The following is a 23,270-nucleotide window of genomic DNA, read 5'->3' as shown; positions in this document are numbered from 1 at the left end:
TGAAATACCAAGGGATTTAGATTGTAGAGGCATCTCTTGCCACGTTGTCCAGGTTCCTGAGTCACTTGTCAGAGAGTGTACAAACATGGCCGACAGTGGTGGTATAGGCAAAATGATTTGGAGCTGCGTCAGGGCCAGGCCAGCTTGTTAACATCGAGTTAACAGCGAACCTGGATATAAATCTAATATACATAATTGCATAAAGGGGAGATAAACAGGGTCAAATTGGGGGGAAATTAATACTTCAATAATTTTTTTTAGAAATACTTAGAAGAATATATGATGCTGGCCATACAAGGTCAAATGCCCTTCATATTGGTGTCCCACTTGTGTTAGTGTTTTATTTTGATTGTAGTTGACCAACCTAACAAAGCTGTAAAAAAATATTTTTTATGTTTCATGTAGACTTACATGGCACAATGATGTCCATTCTCTGATTATTTTCTCACAATAACAGAAATGTATTTTCCGGATTTGGTTGAAATTAAAACCACTAGATGGCAGTCTAATTTTTTGGAGTTACTGCTGCATCATTGTGTGGTCTTCCAATGTTCTATCAATTGCTTGATACTCCACCAAGGGGCAAAACATTATTCACGTTTAAACTGGACAAATGACTGGTTAAAACTTAAACTGTGTTTCAGTTAAATCCCCTACTGCTAAAAGGAACAAAGATACCCTGATATCACTTTATTAAGTTTACAAGTCCTTGTAGGGGAATGTACCATGAGTGGTCCATTGTAACGGTGGACATTGGGACATGAAGATTCAGCCCTTTAAACAGCCCTTTCCAGTCTCTATGTACAAACTGTTAGATTAAAGTACTCCTATCTATTCATTCTTGAATATCTTCTAAAACCTGTATGCCTAGTACGATGCTGTAATCAAACTTGAAAATACACTTGTTATCATTCTGAATGTTTCTGTTGCGGTCTGTATCGTGACGTCAGCCTCTCGTGGCACTTCACTGCACTGACATAAGAGAATCCAGTTCCTTCTTTTGCGAAAAAACGTAGGTCCATTTCGCGCGCTAATCCACTCCAGTAATTTCTTCCCTCCAAAACTCATCCTTCCTTGCTGCAGGGAGGAGCGTTGGAGCATCCGTCTGACTGCATTCAAGAAGAAAACGGGCATACACAGCACTTTCTTGACTTTCTGTTGCTTATGTTCACAACCTTTATCCGGTACATCTACTAATACAAAAGGTTTTCAACGCGGAGCGTCCTACAGATGTATATCTGAAGAACGACGCGGGGTTTCCTGTTGCATAAAGTCTGGTCATTTATTTCCTGCGCCAAAAATTGTGAAGACATGGTCAATACAACAAAATCTTGGTAAGCGCTTGTCATTTTCAAAATGCTAGTTGGTCTGCTGTACATTATTATGTTGAATTATGGTCCTTCTAAAATTGAAGTACATTTGTTTCTAGAAAATGCTACCCAGTCAAGTGATAACTCAGCAGCATCTCTACAGACACTGGGTGAAGGCTCGTAGCTACTTCTTGTTTATGCCGCATCTGACCAATGACTATCTGAGAAATGGGTAACAGTCTACTTCTGCTGCATTTGAATGGCCCTACTTCTTGCCTGGAACACAGGCTACTAACTGCCTACATAATGGACTACAATGGTTTCACATTATCATTTAAAATTGTAGTTTTAGAAGTATTGTCAATACATCCAAAAAAAAGGTTAAGTAGCCTACATGATGAGGAACTCGATTAGTGAGTGACGTACATACAAGTTGCATCATCACACAGTCACTTTCTGGAATACGCTTTGACGTTTGTGATTTTTATGCACCTTGAGTACAAGATGTCTTGCCACTGAGCAGTAGACTACAATAATATTCCTTATGGAAATCCCTTCCATCTGTGAATTTTGCCTGATGAAATGAAGGTCAGAAAGTGACATTGCAGTGAGATTTAAAAATAGAATTGAATTATCCAAAAGGACATAGCTTTAATTAAGGACTCTGAAAACTGAATGTTGTAATAGTCTGCTTTTCACTTCACCATTCCTGTCCATGGCCTGAACGGGTTCTGCTTTAAAGCATAATTGATTTTCAGATTTTCTTTAGGAGTGAGAAGAGGAGACCTGCTCAAGGTGTCCTTGTTTCATCTTAGTTCATCAAGTTCAGACTCTATCCTCAGGCAGAACCAGAAACAATGTCCAGAAAGTAGGTTCAGGACCCCTTATTTATTCATTATTCAGAAGACAAATCCATTCCTGGACCAGAACTCTGATTAGTGCCATGGTCATTGCGCCCATTTTTACCATTACATCTTTAACCCAGGAACTAAGTTTCACGTAACTAGCCAGGTGCTTGATTTACTGGTACCATTGCTGTTTAAGTAGTCGGTCCAGTAGAGATTATCTTTGACTTGAAAAAAGTGACCTGCAATTGTAACCCATGAGCTGTGCTTTAATTAGTCAATTACCGTGGTTTCCTGAAGAGTCTATGGACCTAAAAACCCTGACTGATGTCAGGTTTAATGAGATGGTCTGGTAATTATATGTTTACGCAATCTACTATTTTAAGCAGAACATTGATAGTAGCCCTTTGTTTGTTTTACAATTGTAGTAGGCCTTTACAGTGTCCACAGTCTTTTGCTCTACGTTCCAGTCCCCGTCTAATCTGGGGGGATGGTAGACATGGGCTAGACATAGTCACCCTGCGCTTTCACATCAAATGCTTCATGATAACCTCTTGTTCAGCTGAGTGAGTATTGGAATAGTGTTTGCTCAGTAACTGTCACTAGGTGCTAGTGGATTTTGAAGCAGATTCAACCCAGAATCATTTGAAAGGTCATAACATATAAAAATGCAGTCTGAGAACTGGTTATTGACTGTAATACGGTTTATCCAGTCAATAGCATATATGTTAATACCAGTTCATAGTTGCCCTCCAATGGGAACAAACACCCATGTGTTCCCTTCCTGTAATATGATCTACATGAATCTGCTGCTTAATTATGCAACAGAAAGGGTGATTAGTAGTTGGCCTAAATACTTTGAACACAGCCCACCTGTATTTATTGACCCACTGGTCAACAGAACATGCAAAAATAATGATGTGGCCCAAAAGGTTTATGTACTCTAATAATCTTTCACCCGCACAGCCAGAGGAGGACTGGCCACCCCTCAGAGTCTGGTCCCTCTTGGTTTCTTCCTAGGTTCTGACCCAACTAGGGAGTTTTGTTTCCTAGCTGCTGTGCGTCAATATCTTGTTGTCGCTTGCTCTTTGGGATTTTAGGCTTGGTATCTGTGTAAACACTTTGTGACAACCGCTATATGTAAAAATGACTTTATTAACTTGTTTTGATTATTTGATTGATTGCCAACCCTCCGACTAGCAGCCTGATCAATAACAGTGTTATAATGATGAGTCGTGGCACTGCACAGGTACGTGGTGTGCCGTGTGCCATGTGCCTCTCACTGGAACAGGGTCAACATGAGCCCCCCTTCCGCCAGGTCGGTAAAGTGTTATGGAGATGTGATGGTACCGGTGTGTCTAAATGGAACATCCATATGGTTCCATTGGAAGGCAGTGGTCGCTCCTGCTGCATGTACCAACTGAGCCAGTGGCACTTCAACAAGGACACTTGGACCACTCAACCACAACGATGTAACCAAAATAGACAAGACAACAGACCGTTGTCCTCATGTATCAATAGAATCCCCGGTTCATTGGACTATGGTTGTAAGCTGCTTAGCGTGCTGCTGGAGGCACTCAGGGGCACTTGGCTATTCTAAGTCAGCTTCCTCCTCCTCCTCCTCAACCCGTCCCAAATCTAATGAGGGCAGGCGGGAAAAGTAACGTTTAATCCAAGGATTTCAACTGGACTGGGGCCACCACTCTCTTACTACTATCCTAGTGTTGTGGATACTTAGCGTAGTAAAGGCACTTACATGGACTAGGCAAGGATCTGTTCTTGTTAGATTTACTTTGCCAAAGAGGGACATTTTAACTCGAGGAATTAAAAGAGGCTGCTACTGCTAACCAGGCCTGTCGTATTGGATGGTCAACACTGCCTTTTAGCTAAACCTCATCTCGGTCTCTGGTATGGCCTGTTTAGTTGGCGGACACGTCTGGCCAAGAGGCACTTTAGAAAAACAATGGTGATTCTGAGGCTGCCATATTCATACATGAATGTGTTGTTAACTACTTACTAAACATTGATTTAACTGCACTGATCTCCCGCTAGAATTTGCATAATTTCCCCCTGTGGGTCTGTATTAAACTAGCTGTGGATATCCCTCATCTCCACACACACACCTCAGCGTATTCGAATGCAGCTCCGTAATGGATGGACTCTTCCAATGGCATGTTTGCCAATCTTTCATAGTCATTTGTGAGCTTGATTAGTTGCAACTTACTGCAAATGAAGCAAAATATCCCGCAAGTCATTTTTATATCCCCTGGTATGACAAGTGCCTGCTGTGGTCATTGATTTTGTGTTCTACTAATGAAGGCTGAACAGAAAAAATAAAAAGTGATGTGACCAATATTTTGCTAGCTTTTCTGTCATCCTTTTGTGTAATAATTAGTGTTGTTTACTCAGGGATCCTGGTTAACTATCTGCAGGCTGGTCAAATTGTCTTCTGAGTTCAATTTAATGAACCTTGATGAGTCAAGAAACGGATTTTGGCACAGATGGCTGTAATTAGATAATTTTAATTGTATGAAGAAATCCTCTGCTTTGATGTTGTTCAGCAATGTAATGCCTCACACTGTTATGTCCTTATTAGTCATTCACTTCAGTTGAAAACAATGCAACGGTAGCCTACTGGAATCTCTTCTACAGCCAAAAACAGAGACGGTTATTGACACGGCTCCAAGCTGACGGTTTGGATCCAATTTAGATTCTGGAAAGGGACCGGAACAAGACCATCTGACCAATTCTTCAGCTCTGCTTTGAGGATGACATCAGAGTGACATGAGCCTGAGTTGTGGTGATTGGCCTGAAAAGTCGTTTTGGTGCTGAGGTGAAGAAGGTGGTGATGAGAGTCCAGTTTGTTGTCATAGGGGTTGGTGTGGACCAATCTTCACCAGTAGTTCAGATGTCTACTTTGGAAGAATCATAAATAAGAACAACTGTCATGATCCGCCGTGTGCTTTTGGAAGGTCCATAGAAAAGGCAAAAGGATACAGTATATTGGTTTTAGTCTGTCTTAATTAGTGACATGCCTAATAGTGTAGCTTTATTATGCAATTATTACACAATATCTTCTTTACTTAAGGGAAGATATGAACATGCAATTACGTAGGCTACTGCAGTGAGGGTTGTATTGACTGTTTAATGAAACAGAGGGATCTTAGGACTGTGCAGATGTTGTTCCAAGGTTGCTTACTCACCACATTTCGTCTACGAACTCTCCCAGCCCATGACGAGCGACCAGTGTTCGCCACATTGATTTACACTGTGCTACTCCCCTCAGAGGTAAAGCAGTTCACCCCAGAACAGCATTGCAGTACTTCCAGTGGGTGTGAAGTGGCCAGGATCTCAGTTTTCTCTGTGCAGCCAGCCGGCTTAAAGCACACATGGTTGCTTTCAGCGTGACGGTACAGAAACCCATGGTCCTTTGCAGTGACAGCCCCTGGGGCAGTGGAAATGGGAGCCCCGGGGGCGTGGTAGTGTGGGAGATGGTGAGAGGCTGTGGCCTTGTGTTGGGGACAGAGAGATGCCGGGTCAAGGTACCGCTTGCCGCTCCAAAGATAATATGAACAACCTTTGATGTGAGCAGAGGGGAATGAAGGATTTACCAGTCTTTGATCTGCAGAAGAAGGCAGGTAGGTGTCTTTGTTTGGATTGAGTGAAGTCTCTTGTTTGGCTCCCTCGACAGTCTGACTTGTTTTTACACTGTAGAGTAGTAGAAAGCACAATATAGCCAAGTTGATAGTTTGCATTATTGACACATTTCCCTAGGTGCCATGGCGGTGTTTAGATTCAGATCCATTAGGCTAGGTATGCATTCTGTCTGTGTGTGCTAGCGTGCCTGGCTGTGTGGGAGGGATCTTTTCTGGATGGATCAGCAAGCCCAGGGAGACATAGACCCGTGTTTGTTCCAGTGCCATAATCAACAGAAGCACAGCACGCAACACACCATCTTACCTATCGTGACCTGACAGGGATGTTAGTTGACTGAAATGAGTGTGAAAACCCTTTTTCCATCTAGGCCTACCCTTCATAACCCTTCCCAGTTAGGGACTCCTGTCCAGTAAATAAACACTGTGGAAAAAAAATGAATCTCTTTATATTAAAACGTAGGGTTTTAGGAAGAACAGTCTTAATAGGCCTAAGTCTTTCAGGCTTAACATGCTCTCTTCCTCATCTAACTTCAATAATAAAGAATGGGGAAAAAAAAACATTATCTGGGTTTTTTGGTCCTCGGTCTGTCTTGGCCATGTAAGTCTGCCCCTTTAAGGGGATTTAAGCTACATTCACAATTTATTAGCGATGCACCAGTATATTGGTCAACAATTAGTATCTGATGATTATAGGCAAATAATGTAATAATTTTATGGGCTGATTCCTTAAAAATGGCAGGCTATTTCAGACCGATTGTGCTTTCATCTAAATAGATGTCTTATCTAATCCAGTCTAAAGTTATTTTTATTTGAATAGTTTTTTTTGCTTGGTTGCCTATTGTTTAATTGTTATTATTTATTCTATATTGCAGTTTTATTGATCAAGTCTAATAATTTATAAATACATTTATATCCAGGTATTGTATAATGTGCAATTACAGAAAGATAAATATTTTATTATCATATAATTTATCTATTCATTGTACTTATGTGACATAATTCTATCTTGGAGATATATGGAGAGTTTCCTGGGCTTCAAGCCTTGGTACTTGCTCTGACATGCCATATGATATATTTCAGATTTAAATTTACAAAGAATTGGCACATTTCTAAAACTGTGTTTTCACTTTGTCATTATAAGATAGATGGCAAAATAAATGAATTTAACACATTTTCAATGAAGTCCGTAACATAACAGAATGTGGAGGATGTAGTGATCTGGATAGCACCAAAGGCAGTGTATTATCCCTCTGGCATTTTGACTGTGTTTGAATAGGACATGCAGTGTTAAGGGATTCAAATGACAAGCTGAGATTGTCCTTAAGCCATCCGTACCTAAATGGGGGCAAACTTTCAATATTGGTCCAGGGTTGGTTTCTTGGTCTGTTTCTTGTCTGTGTAAATGCCTCCAACAAAGCAGTTTGCACTTGCAGGTGTGTTGTGTGTGTGTAAATATGTATATATACTACCGTTCAAAAGTTTGGGTTTATATTTTAGATTCTTCCAATGATCCACCCTTTGCCTAGATGTCTGCTTTGCACACTCTTTGCATTCTCTCAACCAGCTGAATTAGTCATCGCGTCATAATCCTGATGAAACCTTTTGGCAAATGGAGTGCAGCTCTTTGCATTATTTCACCATTCTTTTCATAGGGGATTTTTTTTATATTCCTCAATTAAGGTCTGTTTCTTGTGGTCACACAACACATCAGCATTTTTGATAACTGTTTAAATACGGCTAGGACAAGCTGACTTTTATTATTAACTTTGCCTACGTTTAGCCGTCACATTTCTGAAGAGTGTATTGCCCCAAATATGTTGACTAATGTCACCTTGTCCTAATGAAATTTACACAGTTATCAAAATAGTGAGGCGCTGGAGAGAAATGTCGCTGCACACCAAGCTTCCCACTGTAACATTTTCTTTCATGTTAGTCATGTCTCTCTACAAACTTAATCAACTTCTGCCTGACTCCTGGGTTTTTGGGAAGATACACTACGTTGCAATAGGCTCTGTGCCGAACGTATGTCAACTGAATTTGTGCCTAGAAAGTCACAGAAATTGAAAAGGGGGGGGAATTCCTGGAGCAACATTTATCAAAATGTCAGTGCATGTTTTTGATATTACTTATGTGATGATTATTGTACCTATGAAACTACCAAAATAACCGTTTCTAAGAAGATTTCAAAATAAGATTTTATTGGCCCGTTCAATATAATTGGATACAATTATTAAAGGGTAACAAAGGTCTGATATGAGTTTCCTTTTATTTTAGGCTTTATACAAACATTGCAATTTCAATAGGATGTGTAGACTTCTGTATGTGTGTGTGTGTGTGTGTGTGTGTGTGTGTGATGCATAGTCATGGGTGTGTTCAGAGGTGTGAACGAATTAGCCTGTTTGTTCTATAGTTGACCATACTGAACAGATGTATCCTGTTCTTGAAAACAGTCCGCCTGAATCAGCTCTTTCCTGTTAGAACCACAGTCAATATGGTGATGATGGAGAACGGTTCCACAAAATGAAAGGGGTGAACAGGTCAACTGTTAATGGTACCTATTGGGAGGGAACCACTTGAAGACATGGAAGGACAACTGATTCTACCCCATCAGCATGTGTTTTTGCCTAGGCTGTTATTCACCCAAAACAGACTAAGGCCTACAAGTAGTAGTCGTTATTATTCAGCCACTTTACTAGAAGAGACTTGTGTTACATTTCCTCCTGTGGAAATTATTTTCTCTTGTCAATTAACCTGAGCAGTGTCCCCTTGTGGACATTCTCTACAGGACGTGTCCACTGAACTGGGAAAGATAGCTGTATATGATAGCCTCCTTTAGGATGTTGGACTGCTGTGTTACTTTATTTAATCACCTGTGGGATGAATATATAAATGTATTGGTAGTGAGGAATGGGGGGGTTAGTCGTGTATCACCACATGTCAACATCTGGGCTTGAACGAGACATCTATGTCACTCAGCCTTTCCCATGTTTATTTTGTGAAACATTTCTTTAGTTTTCTTTATTTTCCTCTGTATTTTGTTTATTCTTAAATATTTAGCGTTTCTGTATATCTTGATTTTTGTCTCTATGTGTTTCTATGAAATATGAATATATTTTAGTAAAACTAAAAATAAACCTGAGCAGTGTCTTTCTCTCCTGTATACAGAAGCAGACAACACTACATTAGGTTAATTGACTTGCTCAGGGGAGAAAAAAAGCAGATTTTTCATTTTGCTGACTCGGGGAATCGATCTAGCAACCAATTGTTTACAGGTTAGATTATCTGACTTATAGGCCACCAGCCCGATAATGTAACCGTTCTATACCATGACTCAGATAACTACTGACTGGTCAGTCCATATCCATTGAAACCACATAATTTCCCTGTATCCTGACTATTGTAGGAGACAATGCTGGACTACTTCCTTGTGTTCCTGGTACTACCTAGCCACTGTTTGTCTTTGTATTGATTTGGTTTCCCTTCCCAATTGGTGTGATTATCATAATGGTAATAAGATGCAAAGGGGTTTATGTTGACTGTGGGATCTGGGGTGGCCAGTTCTAATTCTATCCCTCGCTGCAATCGAGACTCTGATTACGCTCATAAATTAACTGGACACATGGCATTAGGCCACATGACAGAGCTGGATCATGTACAAGGCTGAGTGGACAGGAAATGTTAATTGGGTGTCCTGTGTCTCGGCTGGGTCTGTGAGACAAGGGCGAAGAGAAACCCCCGGCATGCCTCGCTGAGCCAATTACACCGGGTGAGTTTGCTCTTTGGCAGGGTGTAGACACGGAGGCATGCAGTGCAGTGATGGAGACCAGGCAACACTGCACTCCGTGGTGGACTAGAAGTAGCATGCCGAGCTTCAGCCTTGAGACGTCACCTTTCTACACCAAAACAAACATAATCATCAAAAGCTCAGGGGAAGACAAACGGTGGAGCAAAGTGTAATTTGAGAGGAACAGGTTGGAAAATCAGGAAATGCAGAGACTATTTAAGAGTCTCTGCTTCTGTCTGGGTTGCGTTTTTAGATCGGTGCATTGTTTCAGAAGCTTGGGAGAGGCCCAAGCGCTTTACCCTCCTTACAATTCACATGCATCTTGGCAGTTAATAGAGGCTCCAGGCTGGACGCACTGAAAGTATACGTTGACGGAAAACGTTGTTAGCATCGCCTAACGTCTATGTCTCCTGTCTGTCTTTCTGTCTCCTTGCCGCAGATGAGAGGAGCCTGATCCGGGTGGGGGGGGGAAGCGCGCTACTCATCAGCCTCAGATAATGCTCCTTGCCCACGCCGCCCGGAGCCGCAGCTGAGGAAGGAACAGACAGTCTAGTCGGGGAGCCCCGTGGGGAGGGCAGCCATGTCCCACCACCAACACAGGAACCCCAGCCAGGCGAGCCACCGCGCCACCAGCACCGAGGAGAGGTGCTCCACGCCCCTCCAGCAGCACCACCACAAGACGTCCACGCCCACGCACAAGAGCGCCTCGTCCTCCTCCTCATCCCAGCGCGACGGACGCCAGGTAAGCAGGGCAAGCCCAGCCGACAGACGGGGGGGGGGCGAGACACCATCAGCTGCTTTGGGGACAGTGACTAGCGCGGCGGTTGGTTGCCTGGTCCTCTGAGACTGACTGGGACAGACCGGCTGGAAGTGGCAGCTCATAGACCGTGACTTGTTATGGAGAGCCCTGCTATCATAATGATGTGTGCTGCCGACAACTTGGTAACGGATTGGATGTCACTAGCTATTGTCAGTATTGTGGTGTTTTATCTGGTATTGTGTTGCAGAGTGGCGGTGACAATTCCAAGCATTTAGGCTTAGCTGTGTCCTCTGTTGACCGTGCCCCTAAATGTTCGCCCCATTAGGCGTACCACGCGGAAGCCTTCCTTCTCCTGTCTCGCCCTGTGAACTAAAGTGCTGTATCACCGTGGCCCTGAGAAACAGGACACTGCACTAGAATCCATGACGTCACGGCTTTTCCGACGGCGGGTCGTGAATTATGCACGAGGCAGAGAGAGAAGGCCCCAGCTCGATTGGTCTGCTGAGCATGTGGCACGCTCTGGTATGCTCTGCTGTGTGGGAGCTGAATTCCCCCGTAACCATGGGAGATTGCTCTCTGAAGAGGAGTTCTCTGGGGAGCCTGAGGCCCACACTGTACACTCACTGTATCTGCCCGAGGACAGGTCTAACCCACGGTGTACAAAACAGGCCCTGTGAGCGTCTTCTCGCCTGTTCCTCCCCAACTTAACCCTGACGTCGCTAGCGTATTCATGTGCCTTTCCCACTCCTCTGATTGGATGAGTTTAATTGAAGTGGCGGGTGAAGGAGGCGCGCACGACGATCAAGGCGCATGTCCAATTGATTCACCTTACTTTGTCCTTTGTGAGACTGTGATGCCTACAGCATGTTATTGGCCCATAGTGACTGCAGTTCTATTTCATTACTGTAGTAATTTACCATAGATCCAGTTTAAGTCCCAGTGGATTGTCTTCAGTACACAGCTATTGTTGTGCTGTGATTTATTATTACTGGCTTATCCCGTGTCTTCATTGGCTCTGAGTTGAAAGGCACCACTAGCCGCAGCCCTGCTCTGCGTCGCCATCACCATGGTGACGCCTTAACCGAAGCACCAGGACTAATCTAGATAACTCTGTGATTCTGTGTTGTCTGTGGATAGCTTGTGAAGAGAGTGTTCAGTGCGTATTGGTGTGTGCCTGAGAGAGTATTTAGTGAATTGATTGTGTATATGTGGGTTTCAGGGAGTGTTTACTGTTTTTATTGTGTAGCCTATATGTTTGTTTGAGTGAGTAGAGGATTTTTCTGTATCTGTGTGTTTGAGAGAGTATTTGGAGTATTTTTCTGTATCTGTGTGTTTGAGAGAGTATTTGGAGTATTTTTCTGTATCTGTGTGTTTGAGAGAGTATTTGGAGTATTTTTCTGTATCTGTGTGTTTGAGAGAGTATTTTCAGTATTTTTCTGTATCTGTGTGTTTGAGAGAGTATTTTCAGTATTTTTCTGTATCTGTGTGTTTGAGAGAGTATTTTCAGTATTTTTCTGTATCTGTGTGTTTGAGAGAGTATTGGAATATTCAGCGTGCATCTGCGTGTGTTCTGCTGGAGAAGGTTTCCGTCCTCCCCAGGGCTCTGGGAAGCGGTGCAGTCAGACAGCAGACCCAGGAAAAGGCTGTGGTGGGCTGGGCTGCAGGGCGTGTGTGTGTGGGGAAGGAGTGAGTGCAGTGGCTATTCCTGTAAGGGAAGCCTTAATGAGATCCAGCCCCTCTTGGATCATAACGTGTCACTTCCCCTTGTGCTGCTGACCTGCACAAAACACTCTGGAGACCATCACAAGTGCTATGGAAGACACCTCGTGCAGTATCTTACACACACAGACAGAAACACACAGACACACATGCATACACAGGCACTGATTCAGCACACAGTATTCACTCAAACCTATAGGCCTTAATGGGCATCTGTCGTCTGTTGGTGACACAAGATGGTTTTGAGACATTGAGAAAGAGGCATCTGAAACAGCAGCTTCCCTGTATGTTTCGACGGCAGATGAAAAAGTGATGAACCGCCTGTGCTGTTGACAGAATGAATGTCCACCCTTTTCACTGTGGTGAAGTGCAGCCATTTATCCAACCAAGCTCTTGTTTTGTGCTTGTCTTTTTCCCCGTGTCCAACCACCAAGTCCAATTTTTCTTAAACTATTTTCTTCTTTTTTTTTAACCAGGCTACCCCATTGAGGTCAAAATAGCTTTTTCATTTCTCCCAAAAGAGACCTGGCTAATGTACTGTCTGTGAGATGTTGGGAATCCTTGAAAGAGATGACAAACACCCTACCAGTTCTGTGCTGAGGTTGGCCTCCAGATCCTCTCCTTGATGGACAGTCCATGGCCAGTCTGTTATGGGGGTGGGGGGGTGGGGTACTGTAAATGTGCCATCTGTTGCCGTCAGTGGAGCGTAGAGCCGACACACTACCGCTGCCCATTCCTACCTGCCTTCCCAAACTGCCAGAAATCCCCTCAGGACAGATTCTCCATTATAGGCCAGGCATCTTCCTTCTGCTCTACAGGTTTACCTTGGTGCTCTTCTCCCTTTCCACTCATGCAGTGCACTACTTCTGACCAGGGCTCAGTATGGGGCGGTCCAAACAAACCTTAAGTTTATTGTCTCAGAGTGGATGAAGTCATTTCTGAGGACAGTGCCGATTTCCTCAGCACTCTCCGTGGTGAATTGGTAGTGATGTCTTGTGGGAGGTCAGTTGCCTGCAAGTTAAGTCATGTTTTTAGTCCGGAGCTAGCGTTCTCCTCTGACCAAGTATGTACCGCCAAATACTTCCTGGTTGAGTGAGCAGTGTGATTACAAGCAGAATGCCCAGGCAAGATGTGCATCAAGTCTTGATCTTAAAGAAAAACATTTTTGGGAACATTCTGAATTTATTTTTGTTTGAAAAATAAAACTAATTTCTAAATATGGCTTAGGGCAAAATTTTACTTGAAATGCATATACTTTTTGGGAGATTTACCATAGCAAAAAGTCTGTCTTATCTCATTGATAGCCATTTTAGAAAGAAATAAACTAATAAAACATTTTTTTTTAAATAAAGAGAAATTACTTTTATGGATTTTACAACCTCTTTTATGGATGTTTCACCTTTTTATGGATGTTACATGCTCGGTTATGTTACACAGTTAAGGATTATTATCTTATTAAATCAGGAAATTACTAGATGTATTAATGGATGCTCAGGTTGACCCTTGATGGAAGTGCCCATATAGGGAACAGGACGCCATGTCGCATTCATCCAGTGGTGACATGATGTCCCTCTACGTGACATCTCATCAGTAGCACAGTGGCACATCTCCACACAGACTCCATTTTATTGCAAATCAAAATCCAGAATTGCTTGTTACAGTCTGATTGGCAGTTATTATCAATGCCTGGCACTTAGGCTGTCTGCTGTTGATCGGCTGTTGGTTGATGCTAATTCCCAGTTGGTACTTGGTGTGTTTCTTGCATTAACATCCGTCAAGTTGGGCCTGTATGCTTTCGGTGTTCAGCTGCAAATCACTGCCTGGTGAGTTTCTTTAGTTAGTTACAAAAGACCAGAGAAATGCTCTTCACAAAGTCTTTTTCTCAGTGTTGTGGGGTTAGCATTAGCTGAGGGTGTTTGTTGGTGCATCAGTACACAGTGAACACGCCAGTATTCTCTTAATGCCCAGGCGCTATGCCGCTGTATTTCCTCAATATGCTGCAGTCTTGTCTGTTCTCTGACTGGCTGTACCTCGGTGCTGCTTTTCCAAAGCAGATTCTCTTGGAAGACAGATGGTTCAGATGAAGCCGTCATGGGATCTTTGTTCTTGCTGCTGTGTACAATAGGTTTTGATATTTATAGGCCCGATTTACTCTAAGATGTCCCCAAGGACCGATTGTCCTTTCGGCTGTTTCAAAACACCTTACCTACGGTAAGGCTTTTATTCATTGCATTGTAGAGGTGAATGTAGGCTACATTCCAGTGTGTTTCGATAGGTAGGCAGGTCTCAAGGGAGTCACAGAGATCATTTAGGCTCAGTGACGTATCGGGTAGTTTGTTACCTTATCAGGGAAGACATCAATAGCCTGGTCATTAATACGCAGGTTTATAACTCTTTCCAAACCGATAGATGCATAATGCATCACAAGCATTAAAGCAGCAAAATAATCAGAAAGTTGCATCCTGTGGATATCATGGCTATTAAATTATTTTCCAGTGTAGTAAAACCAGGTAGGGAAGATTGGCTGAAAGCTTTTAGGAAGGAAGGTTCCTATCATAAATGCTTTATTAGGCTCAGGTCCTCATGTGGTACGGCCACAAATAAGCTCCTTCATAAAAACAGTGTTATTTTGATCCTTAGGATGTTTGACTTTTGAGAGGATGTTGAGGTAGTAAATAGTTTAACCTTTGTTGTCGCATAAGCTAGCTTTTATTTACTGTCATGTTGATATACCTTTTTAGTTAGAACAATGACTCTGCATTTTAATAATAATTTCAAGGGGAAGTTGTTTTAGTAGACGGAGGCTTTGCTCTGGTTCTTCATTGTCTGTTAACACACCTGGAGCTCTGGAAACCTGTTTACTGGGACAACAACATGCTAGTATTATCATTGGCACAACATCAGTCCATCTGCCCTCCAGCATCGTGAGGACAGATTTAGGGATGTGGTCTGTTCCTTTTCCTATTGAAGGAAGAGCAAAAATATCCTACATGTTTTTTATTTAAGTGTCTTCTGTTTTAAATTAATTCCTTTGAAATGTATTTTTTGGGGGATGGTCTGTTGAACTTTTCAAATCGAGGGATTAGAATGGCAAGGCTGCTTTGGGGTTTGAACTGGGATAGAACAGAACAGTCCTAATCTCTGAAACACAGAAGTAAAATGTCATGTAATGTGCTCAGCTGGTTCATTCATTTCTTTGTTCAAATGTTCTAGAGGTGAAAGACTCCACCCCACACGAATGGAAATTCCAAGCCAAACCAACCTCTTCTGATATTTCACCTTTGTTTATCATCCATGTGGACTAGAAGTACGCTAGATGTTTTCTACACATCTATTTAGAATCTTAGCATCTCGCCTTGTTTTAAATCACCGCAACAGTTGGAATAGAACATATAAACTATCAAAAGAGACGTTTATGCATGCCTGGCAATGGTCGGAGGCATAACATTACCTTGATCAATGGATTTCACTTATAATGGAAATACAGCCAAAACCAACACACAGATGTCAACATTGCATACATGATTATGACCGGGCATGTGCACTGCTGTTGACAGGTCACATTTAACTAGTTTGTTAACAAATCACTCCTTTAACCTATTTCACGTTTACTCCTTTGAATTGTTTGCAGAGCTTCAACTGTAAACAGTGATTTTAATCCTCCAAATCTCACGGTGCTAGTTGTGTTTAGAGTAAGCTTCAAATGATGCAGTCATCGCTCAGGCTGTTGTTTGCCCTAGGCCCAGTCATGACATCCATTGGCTGCCTTTCCACTAAGCTGGTGGGGGAAATGCAACATTAATTTAACTCTCGGGCAACTTCAACCCAGTCCTCCTACTCATAATGGCTTTGGCTATTGCTCTGCTCATGCATCATTTCAGATGAACTTTTCGATAATAATGTATGCTTTACTGGCTAAGTATATTAACCCTCAATGAGATAAAAAAAAAAAGTGTTAAAATCTACTTTGACTGCCTGTAAGTTTCGAGCTTGTTGTTTTTACCCACGTAATAAGACGGAACACTAATTATGAAAAGAATAGACTCATTTGTGTTGGAACGCCGCGTTAACCTCCATCACAACACTAACTGCTTACTAACTTCATGTTGATTCTATACAGAAGTCATCGCATCAGAGGCAACTGCGGTTTTCATTCACTTAGAATTGTTCAAAACAGAACTATTTCTATAAAAAACAGTCGTCTTTGTGATGGATGGTGACTACATGGTCGCATTGTGAATAACAGTATAAAATAAACCCCAGTGTGGCTGAGACATAAACATACAGAGAGATTTTCTCTATGGTTGTCTGTGCAACCGAAGCTCCTCATCAACAACAAAAAGGCGTCATTAAGAGATTCTCCAGGGTCTTCTAAATGAGGCCAGCAGTCTAGGACGCTTTCATAACAGCCTCATCCTCCTCCTCTTTGTCAGGTCAGCATCATATTTTTCCATTCTCAAAGGAAACAGGAAACACCACAGTATTGCCGTGAGGGTGATTCTGGTGGTAGTGTTTGGAGCTGAACCGTGGTCACAGGGTTCCTATTTGTGTCTGGAGCCTCATGCCCATCCTAAGGAACCCAGGCTATAAACCAGCCCTCACCAGTTTAGGCACTGCCTTCAACCAATCTGACACGTCCAAATGACCAGTGACAAAATCTAATAGAAATGAAGCTAATGCTGCTTGTTATCTCCTCCCACTCATTCCTGGCAGATTCTTCCGTTTACCCACACAGTCTGGCCAAGTCAGATTACAACAGGCCTGATACCGGCTGTGGTCTGCACTGTGTTGGATGAAAGACCACGTTAGGCTCATTTGTTCTACACTGAGGTCATGTCAACTTAGTCATCTTCATTATGATGTCTAATGTGGTTTACTCACATTCATACAGACACCCATATGTTTGTAGTTCTGTCCAGTTGTGGACCAGAAAACCGGAAATTCATGTTCCCTAGCCCTTAGTAACCTAACCTTTATGCCTAAACTTACCTAGTCATAAATAAATAAATAACCATAAATAAACATAAATAACCCTATACCCATAATGCTCAAACATAAACGTAACCCCAATTGTATCACTATGCTCATATGTTTTCTCTTTAACCCAACCCCTAAAAACGGGAAAATCTAATTTTTCTGTGACTATGCGGGACAAGAAACCTTGCAGGGACGGATTTGACAGGTTATACTGTTTCTGAGGACAGCTGGACCCGATATGTACACATGGATGTAGATAACACACAAACATTTTAGGAATCTGTAACCGTAACCCCAAAAACAGAATATTAACCCCAGATCTAACCCAGAATCACTTATTCTAACCTCAACCCCAATTTAAGCTTTTACCGTAGATCTTACCCTTTTTCCTTGTGTAGACCGGTTAAATGTTCCTTATTTTATTATCATTGAGTTTTTGGTCCCCAGTTGGATAGTAAACATACGCACACACACACACCTGACTGAGGAGGTCGTTACAAGGGTGTAGGTGTGTTTTTGTGCTCAGCAGCGCAGCAACAGTTTGTTTTGCCCAGGGAATTGGTTATTAAGGCCTCATGGTCCTTCATAACCTGTTGTAATCCCTGGGAAGTGAGGGCTCAGCCTGTCATGCAAACCCAGACGCCCACACACACACACACACGCGCACACAGACACACACACACACACTGGGCTGTCAGCGCTGCAGGGGTCCAGCTCATTAGCAGGCACCTAATACGGGTTGGTATTGAGCTGTGACCTCAGCGGACCATCACTTGGCCCACGCATCCCAGTGGGTCTCAGTCATAGCGGGACAGTTCTGCTGCGTCTTACGTCTCCCCGCCCGACTCCGCCCCCCCGGCACCTCCAAACCACAGAGGGCGGCTGCGATTTGCAGAGCCAACCGAAACAGCAGAGCAGGCTAAGGGAAACCTAATGGAGTAGAAATGCTGAATGGGCTGAAAGATCTTCAATCTGGCACTATTTTGGTGAATAGGTAAACCGGAATTCCCAGGTGTATTTATTACAGTTAATTGTGCTGGCTGTATTTCTGTTGTCTCTGTATTTCTGTTGTCTCTGGTAGGATGTATTATTCATAGTGCTTACAGGGAGCAGGATGTGGCCCCGGCCTTTTCACAACTGTTGCTATTTTCTTTGTCGTTCTCGCTGGGCCTGGAGAAGTGAACAGATAAGGTCAGACATGGCCCTGTTTTTTGTTTCTTTACATCCCTAGGAGGCAGACAGCTGGGAAATCATTGAGGGGCTGAAAATCGGCCAGAGCAGCGTCCAGAGGCCAGATAAACATGAGGGCTTCATGCTGAAGAAGAGAAAATGGCCACTCAAAGGTTGGCACAAGGTAAGGCCTGATGGCTGACTATTAAACAAAAAACATAAATGTAATTGTCACCGAAACCCTTTCAGAAATAAAAAAAAGTAGCATACTGTTATTGACCTAGTCAATGTCTGTTGTTGTTTTTCCACAGCGGTTTTTTGTCTTGGATAATGGGATGTTGAAGTACTCCAAGTCGCCCATTGATGTGAGTAACTCTGACTAGTTGCCATAAGGCAGGGACAGAGGGCTCGGACTGGGCAAGGACGGAGGGCATCCTTGGTTGGCATCACTATGGCACCATGGTGACTCAGCAGAAACACCCCCAGGGTCACTGCCCATTGTGTTCCAGCTAACCATGTCAGTCTGCAGGAAATCTCTAAATGACCAGCAAAACTGCTGCGTCCACACTAATCAGATGAGTCTAAAGAGCCCTCTTTGAGACACTGCTTCCTGGAAGCAGCCGTGCTGTTGTCAGCCTCGATCTCTGTGAAACGAACTGGCAAACTGGCCTTACTGCATGATGTTGACTGGCCTTCACTGTCTTGTCTAGATTCAGAAAGGCAAGCTGCATGGTTGCATTGATGTGGGACTCTCAGTCATGTCCATCAAGAAGAGGGCCCGCCGCATCGACTTGGACACAGAGGAGCATATCTACCATCTCAAGGTAGGTTTGATGGATGTATGGGCGAGGGGTCTCCGACCAATTGGGCCATGAGAGCTTCTGCTGTTGCTTTCAATTACACATGGTTCTCAGTTCTCTCCAGCAAAGTTTCTGTGGTGAACACAAAAGAGTAAAATGAGGTTTCATGAAGAATTCTTCAGCAGGCCCTATAAAATATTTTACATTTTTCCCCAAGTTATGTAAAAGTCTTTTTTTATTATTATTATTATTATTCAAAGAGAAAAAAAACTGAACGAGATGTTCTTAATCCAGGTCAATGACAAAATCCCATCAGAATGTTTTTTGGGGGTCTGTAAAATTGCATTTTAAAATTGAATCTCTTAAATTGCACATTGAGCAAAAAATATTTTCCCTTTATTGCACATCAAGCAAAACAGGAATGAGCCGGTCTGGGATGGGGCAAGATGCAGAAATGAAATGCCAGATATGGTTACGTTTGGATTATTAAGCCAGTGATGTCTAGACAGGGCTGGGTTAATGTCAATGTTGGGTTGATTAGGTAGTTGAAGGGAGCCAGTGGTGTCTGATACTTTGGATATTTGTTCATGACAATTTCTATGTAGTCTAGGTGACCGTGGCGTCAATCTAACACCAGGCTCTTTCCCCTTTGTTTCTCTCCTTCACTCTCATCTCTTTACAGGTCAAGTCTCCAGACATCTTCGATGCCTGGGTGATCAAACTGCGACACCATCGTCTCTACCGGCAGAACGAGATTGTCCGCTCCCCCCGAGACGCCACCATAAGGACATTTCCACCGCCTGCCAGCGCTGAGTCCCCCATACCTCACCCACACCCCCACCCCCAGCCAGCCCCCTCCCCCGCTGCAGGACAACATGACGTAAAGGTGGGCCTCTCTTCCCTGGCGGTTAGCTCGGCACAGTTGTTCTCTGCTGTGGTAAGCTGAGCTCTTTTCTGTCTGACTCAGGTTGGCTTCATATAGTGATTGGCCCTAACCTCGTCCCCAGGCTCTGTTTCTTTTGCATATAGAAACCTGGTAACACGGATCTTCAAAGTGGAACTTGAAAGGGGTATTATCAAATTGGAGGGGTGAACTGGGCCGAGCCTGCAGCGGTTATATCAGATTGGACTTCTGTACAATCTGCAATTAATTCATATTTTCTGTCGTACTGACTATTTTATCATTGGGATGAGTAGGGTATTTCAAGTTTATGCAATTCCCAGATCCGTACTGATTTTCTGATCACACTTCCTCGTTTGGCACTTGCATTGCCTACTCTCTGAAGTCCATGTACAGTTGGGGGGTTCTAAGGGGGATGCTAGATCAGTGAATGGACTAAGGACAATGGGGAGAACAAGTATTTGATACACTGCCGATTTTGCAGGTTTTCCCACTTACAAAGCATGTGGAAGTCTGTAATTGTAGAAATCTGTAAAATGCCAATTAATTATTTAAAAATCATGCAATGTGATTTTCTGGATTTTTGTTTTAGATTCCGTCTCTCACAGTTGAAGTGTACCTATGATAAAAATGACAGACCTCTACATGCTTTGTATGTGGGAAAACCTGCAAAATCAGCAGTGTATCAAATACGTGTTCTCCCCACTGTAAGCAGCCGATGGCTTCCGTTCTAGTTCCATTCTGAGTCGCTGTGAATCCAGGTCAGTCGACAGATAGAGCCGTCTGGTGGACGAGATTATGGCGGCTTCCATATGCAAAGATATAAAGATTTCAATATAAAGCCACTCAACCTTTTCATTTGTGACTGCCTCTCCTACTGCCAACAGCCATTTTCAGTTACAGGGCATATTATAAGACTAACGGCTCAAAATCTGAACTCAGATATGGCCTTAATGTTCTAATGGCGCGGGTTGTTCTGTATCTCCTGCAGCGCTATTTGTCAGATCTTCCTGCGTAGATGTAAATGTTCTAGATAAGCAGGGTGCTACAGTATCTCCTCAGTACTGTGAGGCCTGCCACCTAGTGCCTGTGAAGGTGTTTGGGCAGATGTCCCCCCAGGAGGTTAGTGTCTCTGGCAGACTTAAGTCATTAGGCCTCATCAAACAGGCCTGTATTCGGAGCAGCTGGGCCTGTGTCTGGGTCTGCCCGGCCTCCTGCGGATCAGCCCTCTCACAGGGCCTGGGTCTACAAAGAACCGCGCCTTTGAAGTGGTGATAATGATGCACAAAATCGTTACTTTTCCAAATCGGAAATCTTTGATGGTTTTCGAGATATTGAGCGGAACGCCACGCACAGTGTACCTCTTTTAAAAACATACAGTATAATACCCATTTCTCTTACAAAGCATGAATTCTTTGATTTTTGTCTTTGAAGGCATGAGTTCTTCACTTGGCATGGGGGGAAAAAAAGGTTTGAGTTGTAGTGGTCTAAGACGCCGCAGCGCAGAACATTTGAGCCATTGCTAACTTAAGTCCATGTCTGTGGCATGCAGACCACGCCCGAGGGGCCTACACAGTGCATGCCCTGTAGGTGTTGTGGTACTATTGCTGAGGCGGGTTAACTTACCAAGCATGTTTCTCCCTGTCCTCCAGCAGCCCAACCCCACACTCCTCCCACCGTGGCAGTCCTCCCCCGTTCCCAGCAGCAGCAGCCTGCCGGCCTCCTACAGTAACGGACAGAGCAAGGTGGCCGCATGGCTCCAGGAGTCAGAGGAGATGGACAAGTGCACAGAAGGTGAATACCATATTCCTTGTTTCCTTCCAACCACCGTCACTGTTGAAAGGCGTCCATTCCTCCCGCTGATTACAGCCATCCATCCAACGACTAATATATTTGCTTTCGCTGCCAACAGGAGAACCTAAGGGTCTAAAACGAGGTCAGAGTTTGATGCTGTTACAAAGTCATTAAAGATAATTCCTAGTTTATTTCCATCTGACTACATTAATATATAAAGGAGTTGCATAGACACATTCAGTATAATTCATGAGTTGAATCAAGGCCTACAGTATTACGATGCAGGAAGGGTTTTACTTGGCACAATCATTTATGTGATTGCAAATTGTAATGATTCCTATAGAAAGAGTATTTTCAAAAAACTTAAACCAATACTGTTCCTCAAAAAGGATACATATGTCACGTCCTGGCTATGCCCCTAGCCATCTCTGCGCTGGGCTCGGGGCATAGTCAGGACAGGACAGGAGGTGGCACATCTAGCCACCTCCAATTCTTTTGGTCTCCCCAATTGGAGGCAGGTGTCGGTCGTTGCCTCCAATTGGGGACCCTATTTAAGTCCCTTGTTTTGCTTTGCCAGTGTGGTTCTTTTCTGGGTTTTTTTTTTTCCTCCTGTGTATCAGTTAGCACACGTCACTGGTTGCTGCTTTTTGTTTTGTTTGGGTCCTTTTGTTTCATTAAACATGGATTATTCCTGTTATTTCGATTCTGCGCCTATGTCCTTCCACAACTCAGCCGCTGACAACATAATAGGGAATAATAGTTTATTTCTAGCTGTTTATTTGCAAGGCTGATTCAGAGAAGCAGGATGTTTCGCTAGTACACACATGCTGGAGGAGAACACTTTCCACAGCCCACCACCACAATTTAATATACATTCACACAATAGAGGTGTGAAAGTAGTACCAGTCTGGGAATCCATGTGTCGCCATGTGGGGTTTGTTACTGTGTTGAGAATGGGCAGTGTCCTTCAGTTTCTTTGCCACCTTGGACATTTGTGTGACTGGACCTTCTCAAATCTTGTTCACGAGTGAGGGAAGGATGGAACGGGAGATTGACAGACGGATCGGTGCAGCTTCTGCAGTAATGCAGTCAATGTATCGGTCTGTCGTGGTGAAGAAAGCTGAGCCGCAAGGCGAAGCTCTCGATTTACCAGTCAATCTACGTTCCTACTCTCACCTATGGTCATGAGCTTTGGGTCATGACCGAAAGGACAAGATCCCGGATACAGGCGGCCGAAATGAGCTTTCTCCGCAGGGTGGCTGGGCGATCCCTTAGAGATAGGGTGAGAAGCTCGGTCACCCGGGAGGAGCTCAGAGTAGAGCCGCTGCTCCTCCACATCGAGAGGGGTCAGCTGAGGTGGCTTGGGCATCTGTTTCGGATGCCTCCGGAACACCTTCCCGGGAAGGTGTTCCGGTCCCGTCCCACCGGGAGGAGACCCCGGGGAAGACCTAGGACACGCTGGAGGGACTATGTCTCCCGGCTGGCCTGGGAACGCCTCGGTGTCCCCCCGGAAGAGCTAGAGGAAGTGTCTGGGGAGAGGGAAGTCTGGGCATC

At 43.6% G+C, this 23,270-nt stretch overlaps 1 protein-coding gene across 5 annotated transcripts in view; it reads left to right on the top strand.

The window, feature by feature from the left end:
- Positions 1-1,063: 1,063 nt before the first annotated feature.
- osbpl6 (oxysterol binding protein-like 6) overlaps positions 1,064-23,270 on the top strand; it is a 42,622-nt gene continuing 20,415 nt past the window's right edge. The window contains exons 1-7 of one of the 5 annotated variants that reach the window (XM_029113493.2): positions 1,064-1,334; positions 10,035-10,337; positions 18,283-18,405; positions 18,533-18,586; positions 18,932-19,045; positions 19,704-19,958; positions 21,578-21,716. In XM_029113493.2, the coding sequence (XP_028969326.2) occupies positions 10,176-10,337; positions 18,283-18,405; positions 18,533-18,586; positions 18,932-19,045; positions 19,704-19,958; positions 21,578-21,716 (847 nt within the window). In that variant the 5' untranslated portion in view covers positions 1,064-1,334; positions 10,035-10,175. Of the gene's footprint in view, positions 1,335-10,034; positions 10,338-18,282; positions 18,406-18,532; positions 18,587-18,931; positions 19,046-19,703; positions 19,959-21,574; positions 21,717-23,270 lie in introns of all 5 variants that reach the window. The other 4 variants (XM_029113492.2, XM_029113495.2, XM_029113494.2 and 1 more) reach the window with 4 other exon arrangements.

The sequence above is a fragment of the Esox lucius genome, chromosome 16 (genome assembly GCF_011004845.1).
Source record: "Esox lucius isolate fEsoLuc1 chromosome 16, fEsoLuc1.pri, whole genome shotgun sequence".
Classification (NCBI taxonomy): Eukaryota; Metazoa; Chordata; class Actinopteri; order Esociformes; family Esocidae; genus Esox; species Esox lucius.
The sequence above is the reverse complement of the archived record's forward strand: the minus strand, read 5'-3'. Positions and strand labels throughout refer to the sequence as shown.